This window comes from Neolamprologus multifasciatus, chromosome 7 (assembly GCF_963576455.1).
Source record: "Neolamprologus multifasciatus chromosome 7, fNeoMul1.2, whole genome shotgun sequence".
Taxonomy (NCBI): domain Eukaryota; kingdom Metazoa; phylum Chordata; class Actinopteri; order Cichliformes; family Cichlidae; genus Neolamprologus; species Neolamprologus multifasciatus.
In genome coordinates, this window is record NC_140445.1 from 38,077,694 (window position 1) to 38,085,566 (window position 7,873).

Here is a 7,873-nt window from a genome sequence, read left to right on the forward strand (position 1 = left end):
TTAGACCCACTACAGGTTTCATAATGTGAAGCCACAATCAGATCTTTAGTCAGCAAGATTTTTTTTTTCTAATCTTTCCTGACAATAAACTGCAGAAAACTTCAAAAAGTGTAGTTTGGGTAAAACTTTCAAGGCTCATATCACCATGTGAGATATATAGCTTCTTAAAACAAGTGATAACATATGACCGCCCTCCTTTTTACCTGCACTTTGATACCAGGGTTGTCCTCCAGCTGTGACTCCTGCTGTTTAAATGTGTTTTTCAACCACAAAAATATTTAGATCTCAGAAATCCTGGAAAGATTAAATAAATAAATAAATAAAAAAGCACCAAATTCCATCCCAGTTGCTGAGGTTTAATGTCCTGTTACTGTACAAACAGCCATGGTGCTAAGATGAAATTATAAGTAGCTTCAATAAATGCACTGGTGTTATTGTACAAACAAAAATGAGCTGATTCTGAGGAGGTCCGCTGGGAACTTTTCTCATATTTTGCTGATTTTACATCAAATCTTCCTCACTTGTTGTTGTACTTTCTAACCTCTTACTGTCCAATGAGTAGTTAAGGGTTCAGTCAGATCTTCCTTTTCTGTTTTATGTTATAACAGACGAACGTTGAGGCCAAAATTGCTTTGAGAGTTGACTTGAGAGGCCCACGTGCTGAAACCATGTTTGTTAACATGCTTAAAATGCAACATTACTGTGACTGATACGAGGTTAAAGATCAGTAATCACGTTAAAAATCTGAGGTTACAGTTTTTCCCCCAAATAATCACAATTATGATTTTTACCATAAGTAGCCCTGCCACAGCTACTCAGGTTGTTCACATTTCTGCTGACACTGTTAAATCGATCTTTCATGTTTCTGACTCCGCAAGGAACAAACGCACAACTACACTAATCTTTGTTTCCTGACAACCTGCAGCTGAAGTAAAATCTGCTGTTTTTGGTTTTTTTGAATCTCAAGAAAAAGCCGGCATGAAAATGAAAGTATTGAAGTGTATTTTAGTCTCATTAAACCACTTCTGAACATCTGGAATATTCTGTTCAGTGTGAAAGAGCAAGTTTACGAAGACCAAAATTATTCTGTATTTTTACCATGTTGGGTTTTTTTATTTTATTTTGAGGGACTGTTACTAGTTAGATCCACATGCTCCTCTTTTAATGTGTATTTATTTCCTCTGTGTGTGTGCGTGCGTGTGTGCGCGCGTGTGTGTGTGTTGAAGGGAGGGGGTGATGTTCTCTATACTCTCAATGTCTTATATCAGTTATATGCATGGAATGGATTTTGTAAGATGATTTTTGTAAAACGTCTCCAGTGTTAAGACTTGTAAATATGTTTTTACATGTTTGCAGACGTGCATTAAAATATTAAAATGAACAATGGGATAAATCACATGCTGCTTTCTTTCTGGTTTCAGAATAAGTCGGATTCTGTAAAATTCTGTCTATGAGGACCCTACTTCTCCTGTGGCCTCTGTAAATACTTTCATGATGAGTTCATGATCTCAGCTGCTAGTTTCAAGTCTTTGGTCAAATAATCATCATGTTTTATTTACAATCATTATCTCATTTACAGTAAAAGTAATGTAAAGCAACGTATGCCTTAGATTGGGCCTACCCTGAGATTAAGTCATGTTTTACAGCAGACAGTTTCACACATCATTACTGATAAACCATGTTTTGCTTATCACAGATCGAAACAAGCACCAGCCTCCAGCACTGAAGTATAAAAGCTGCAGTTGCTCTGTTGTCTTGAGGCTGGTTCTCACTCCTTCAAACTGTACTTAAGCTTAAAGTTAGTAGTATATTAGGGGAATGACCTGGAGTACCTGAATTGGACCTAAAGACCATGTTTGTTTTGTTGATGCCTTTTGAAGCATTAATAGAATTATCGAACATGGTGTGACAGCCACAACAAACACTGAAGCTCTAAAATGAGTTCTGAAATCAGTGGGTGGTATCACAGTAGCTATGTACACACACACACACTTGCAGGGTAAGAGTAAAAAAAAAAGACTAATTAATCAGACATCCTCGACCCACATTAGTTTTGTTTGTGTTTTACTGCACAGAAAGTGTAGACAATTCAACAATAAAAAATTAATTTATTTTTGCATAATTTAATTAGTTTTACTCAATCGTTGTGGGCATTTGTGTATCGTATGGTCCTAAATAACAGGAAACACATTACTCTTCAGGTAAGGTGACAAGAACGCATTGCTTTTACTACAGGTGACTTATTACATGTATAAATAAGTTTGAAACAACTCCGATACAGAAAGGGCCTACTGCTGCTCTCCCATACTGAACACCAGCGGGTGCTGTTCCATCCTCCCACCGGAGGGGGCAATAATGAGCTCAGTTCGCTGATGAAAATGCTGCTTATGGATAAATAAGCTTCACACAAAGTTCACATTTCTTCACTATTAGATGTGTTTAAAGTAGGGTTTTTTCAGTTTAGCAAAAGAGGGACACTAAGAAAGAAGAGTAAGATGATGTTTTTGCCAACACGCGCCTGTTTCCCCCCTGCTCCGTAAAAAACGTTAAGCTAACGGCCACTTCTCACTTCTTCCATCGTTTCTTCGGAACCTTGGAGACTGAAGGTAACTTGGCTAGTTTTAGCGGCTTTAAAAGCAAAAGCTAACGCTTAAAATTAATGACTGCCTATTTTAGTGAACACAGAACCGCACACACTGCATGTTTGATGCGAATTCACTATGTTAAACTGATTTTTATTGATGAAGTCCTGATTGCTTTTTCTGTTCACAAATCACCTAAACTCTTGTACAGGTTCACTTAAACCTGCTGCAGCCGAAAGGGTTCATTTAAAAACAGTTGCATCACCAACACTGATTCAGAATAATTTACCTTAAAAAAAACTCAAATTAGTGGTAAAAAAAAAAAAGTTTTAAAACAAATTTAAAACGGCAGACTTTCAGAAGAAGGTTAACTTGAGCTTCAAGATTGATAATAGTTATAGTACCAGATTAATTTCATGTGTCGGTGTCTGATGGCTCTGATTTATTTGCCGCATTTTATTAAAATCACTGTTAGTGCTTCACACTGTTCACGTGATAGAGCAGTTAGATTTTATGTAACACAATCAAAATAATGAGAACCAAAGCTTATGATAGAATCATGTGACGGTTATTCACTGTGTTTTATTTTCAGTGAAATCAGAAAATACCGCTGACATGGATGTGTGTGAAAACCTGGGAAAATCTTAGTTAGACTGACTTTATATTAAGTAAGTGTGTCCTGGTTTCAGGACGGTTGTTCCAAAGTCCAGGTTTTTTCTTCCTGGTTAGTAGAGCCATGCCTCGAAGTTTAGAAAGCTTTGGTTAAAAACCAACTCTTTGAGTTAGTTCTTCTGAATTATGAAAAAAAGGACTGCAGCAGTTCTGCTCAGTGCAGAGCGGTAAGTGTGTGTTTTATAGTTGGCAGTGTGAAATGTGCTTTCTTTGTAGGAATAATATCTGCCACAAAATAATAATAAGTAAAATTTAAAGTGCTCATTTACTGCTTAATATAACTCATAAAGGTCACAACATGTTTATGTTCACTCTCAAATCTGTTTATTCTGTGTCACCACAGACAAAGCTGATTTGTTTTACACATGCATGAAAATAGCCTTTTCCTGGTCCCTTTGACAATAAAAGTCACGCACACAAAAATCACACACAGAACTAAGTTTCCATAATCGTTTAATAAGAAAAATTGTGAAAAAAATTATATGTTTATTTACTCTTAATGTTTTAGTCCTGCTATCCAAGGATGTGTACAATGGCAGTCAAAACTTTCACCCATTCACATGTTGGTATTGTCTGTGTCAAGACTGCTGATGAACCTGTACCAATAACAACATAAAGTGTGGCTTAAATTCAAGCTTTTCTTAAAAAATTTTGTTATACATAAAAACACACACACATAGTTTCAGAGAAGTGCACCCTGGCAGATGATGCAGAATGATGTCACAGAACTCAGACCAGGATATGATGACTGTTACCTTCCTTCACAGGCGTGTAGGATGCAGTACTGCAGTACTCGTGGGGGGGTCAGGGGCTGGGACTTCCGGGATGTGCTGTTTTCGGGCTATGCCCCAGATGGAGGGATGTTCATGCCGGAGAGTTTGCCTCTGCTGAGTCCCGACACCCTGAGGAGCTGGAAGGGGCTGTCCTACACCAAAGTGGTGGTGGAGGTCGCTTCACTGTTCATCCCTCCTCAGCTGATCCCCAGAGACCACCTGGAAAGTGAGCTGGGGGGAAAAATTCACCGTTGCATGCAGGTAGGACTGATCAGATAATCAGTGAGTCCTATTTACCGTGTTTCTCTCTCCCAGTCCTCGTGGGTGAAGCCCTGTCTGGCTTCTCTTTGCCGGAGGTAGTTCGAATTGCCCAGCTGAAGGGGGGTCTGTCCATCCTGGAGCTCTTCCATGGAGACACCCTGGCCTTTAAGGACCTGGCTATGACCTGCACTGTACGCTTCCTAAACTACTTCCTGCAAAAAGAGAACCGCAGGGCGACTGTTCTCGTAGGTGAGAGGGAAACATGTTTTTATTATGTGATAAAACCAGAGAACTAGATGCAGGTGAAAAACTGGCATAAATGTCATCCTCAGGTACGTCTGGGGACACCGGCGGCTCGGCCATCCAGAGTGCCAAAGGTCTCCCTGGGCTGGACGTGGTGGTGGTTTACCCCCGTGGACGCATCACTCCAGTGCAAGAGAAGCACATGATCTCTTGCATGAAGGATAACGTCCATGTTTTTGCAGGTACACTCAGAGAAGCTCAAACAGCCACGCTTTTTATTGTTATAAAGTTTCTCTGAATCAATGTCACTCCGTCTGTAGCCGACGGCAGCTCTGATGACATAGACCAGCCACTGCGCCGCCTGTTAGCCGACCAGGAGCTTGTTAAGTCTCACGGCCTCATGAGCCTCAACTCAGTGAACTGGTCCAGGGTCATGATCCAGCTCGCCCACTTCGTCTTTGCCTACTTGGAGCTCAGTGGGGTGAAGCAGGACGATGTGGGCGCAGCGCTGCCGGAGCTAGAAGTGGTGGTTCCCACGGGAGGGGCAGGAAACATCGCAGGTGGGTTGATAATGTAAGATTTCTTATCCATGTGAGAAATCTTGGTCAGACTGATCTGAGAGCCAAAGTAAAATCACCAGCATTACTTTTTTAAAAAACATTTTTATTTAAAAAGGGAGGTTTCAGTTACTCAGTTTTATTTATTATATTGTCAAAAACAACATCTGCTTATCTGGGTCCTGGCTGCAGGTCAGCGTCCTCAGCATCCAGGAAACATCAAGAATTTTTCGAATATGACACAAATAATGTTTTTCTTTATCGTTACAATCCATCCCGAGCTCCTCCCAGTCGCACGTTCCCACAACACCACATCTAGAAGGTGTTCAGGAGGCATCCTGGTCGGATGCTGAACCACCTTCACTGGCTCTTTTGATGTGGAGGAGCATTGACTCCTCTCTAAGCTCCTCGTCCTGTTTCTCAAAGTGTGAAGTTTTTCCACAGTTCGATTTCGTACCCATGAAATGAGGTAAATTGATGCAAATTTACCTGATGATGCAGAAAGAAATGGATTTATCTGCGGAGACTATATCACAGACCGTGGATTCTCCTAATGCTACCATCAGTCAGAAAAGGAGGTGGAGCTTAGTGATGTTTGAGCTTGAACTTCATGGATCAACTTTTCTATCAAAACAGAAGCTCAGCTCTCTTCAATGCAGCAGACCTTTGCAATGTCCTGATCACTGCAGACACTCTGTTTGGTCCTGGGGAAAGTTTATCCTACGTCCTAAGTAGACTAAGTATGATCCAAAGACGTCTATGAAGAAAAGACCAAGCGAGCACATCACTTTGCTTTGTACAGAATTACTGGGACCTGGGGTCAAGCTCGCAGGTGCACACCCAGTGGATGGGCCACATAGATCTGCAAGGTCTCATGGAAAAATGTGAAACAGTCAGCAAAAAACCTTTCTCTCTTATTTTGAAACTGATGGTTTCCATTAGTCAGTATGTTTCCTGTCTGCAGCACATATATTTTGTTGAGTCTTAAGAAGAAAAGTGTCACCACAGCTGCCAGTAAGACTCTGAAAAGTCTTTTTCTAACACTAACCAAGTAGTTCTGTGATTTTGCTCAGTTCACACCAGTCCCTTCTTTTCTTTCTCTTTCTTTTTCTGTATTAAAGTTAAATCATATACTCTTAGAATTTATGAACAGCAGTAATAATCTTGTCGTTTTGGTCCTCTTTTTTTTCTGTGTGTCTGTCTCTCTGTCCTTACACTAGTGCCTCCTTATAAAAGCTGTTCCTGTCTCTTTTCTTTTTGGTCAGCCGGCCTCATCGTAAAGCAGATGGGACTCCCCTTGAAGCTGGTTGCCATGGTGAATTCCAATGACATCGTGCACAGGATGGTAACCAGCGGTGACTTTTCCATGGCAGCTAATGTCACACAGACGTTGGCCCCGGCTATAGACATCCAGGTAGAGACACTACACCTGCTCATGTGTGCAGAGTGTATCTATTTCCTCCAGTCCTCACACAGCCTGATGGCTTAAGCATTTTATTACAGTGCAGTTCCTCTGATGTTCACTTGAAGCTCTGACAGTCAGTTAAAATGTCCAACTTTACAGCAGATTCCCTCCTTTATATCAGCTGCACAGGGGTAAATCTCACCTGGTCTCACCTGTTTAAATTGTATAAAGGCTTAAAGTTTCCATTATTAGAGGTGTGGCCTCTTTGACTGACAGGTGGGTGGCGACACAGGTGACATATCTCTGGTTTATTTGTCTCCTGCAGGACCCATACAACATGGAGCGAGTGTTCTGGCTGCTGCTGGGCAGAGACGGCACCAAAGTGAAGACGATGATGGAGGAGTTTCAGCGCTCGCACCGACACTTGCTGCCTGAAAACCACCGCAGACTGGTACCCGTCACCTAGCTGGTTCACGCCAGTGCTTCTCCTCTGAGGGTCTAATCTGATTTTTTCCTTTTCAGCTGTCACAGGTTCTGTGGACGGGGACAGTGACGGACGAGGGGATCCTGGAGACCATGAGGAGCTGCTGGGAGGAGAACCAGTATGTGCTGTGTCCTCACACAGCTGTGGCAGTTTGGCATCACTACCACTGTCCTCACAGTGCCCAGCTCAACAGGTCAGACATGCCAAGTTTAAATATTCAGTCATATGACCTGTGCTCATGCTGTTCTTGAGGCTCTCCTCTGCAGATACTTTATTCTGTGACAGATAATAATCAGCTGATAGTTCACTGAGTCTCATCCCTCTAATAAACTTAGTTAGCAGTAGTAATAGCCTGCTGGGAGGCATGTGACATCTGCGTGTTAAGTCCACTTTTCTCTCGTTACAGATGTTACATTGCAACTGCTTCTCCGGCCAAGTTTCAGGCAGCAGTGGAGAAGGCAGCTTTGACCTTTGACCTTCCAGAGGCGGTGCTGGCTTTGGAAAAGCTGCCGACCCGTTATCAGGAGCTGGAGCGGAGCCAGAACTGGTGCGAAGACTGGGAGGACAGACTGAGAGAGACAATCCAGTCTGTGAGCGTGGCGAGGAAGAATGGCATGACTTACTACACCTGAGTGGACATTAAACAGTTTTCAGGTCAGGTGACTGTGGCAGCACGTCGCTGATCTCTGAACCTGCTTATCAGGATTTAGTGAATGATATTGATGGCAAAGGAATCATGTGAGCCCTCAGGTGGACTTTGGTCTGTGGTGTCATATGACTTTTGTGTTTTCACACCTGAAACAAAGCCGTCTCTCCACAGCTTCAAACTGTATGTGACAAATAAAATGAAGCTAATTTTTATAACTTTAACCGTCTCAGCTGCTGTTTTACTGAAT

General features: G+C 41.9%; 1 protein-coding gene across 2 annotated transcripts; it reads left to right on the top strand.

The window, feature by feature from the left end:
• The first annotated feature begins 2,337 nt into the window (after positions 1–2,337).
• Positions 2,338–7,857, top strand: thnsl2 (threonine synthase-like 2). 2 transcript variants are annotated; one of them, XM_085166677.1, is made up of 9 exons: positions 2,338–2,606; positions 4,022–4,253; positions 4,343–4,537; positions 4,621–4,773; positions 4,852–5,091; positions 6,354–6,502; positions 6,819–6,944; positions 7,016–7,170; positions 7,384–7,857. In XM_085166677.1, exons 2-9 carry the CDS (start codon positions 4,031–4,033, stop codon positions 7,607–7,609), a joined length of 1,467 nt encoding a protein of 488 aa, XP_085022803.1. In that variant the 5' UTR covers positions 2,338–2,606; positions 4,022–4,030; the 3' UTR covers positions 7,610–7,857. The 2 variants fall into 2 exon arrangements, with proteins under 2 accessions (XP_085022803.1, XP_085022804.1); XM_085166678.1 differs by lacking the exon at positions 2,338–2,606 and adding an exon at positions 3,082–3,421.
• Positions 7,858–7,873: the final 16 nt, after the last annotated feature.

Excerpts from the sequence above, each read along its gene's own strand:
- thnsl2 (XM_085166677.1), top strand. The coding sequence starts at position 4,031 with ATGCAGTACTGCAGTACTCGTGGGGGGGTCAGGGGCTGGGACTTCCGG. Across the intron at positions 6,945-7,015 it reads CTGAAAACCACCGCAGACTG|CTGTCACAGGTTCTGTGGAC; the intron begins GTACCCGTCACC and ends TTTCCTTTTCAG. Across the intron at positions 7,171-7,383 it reads CACAGTGCCCAGCTCAACAG|ATGTTACATTGCAACTGCTT; the intron begins GTCAGACATGCC and ends CTCTCGTTACAG.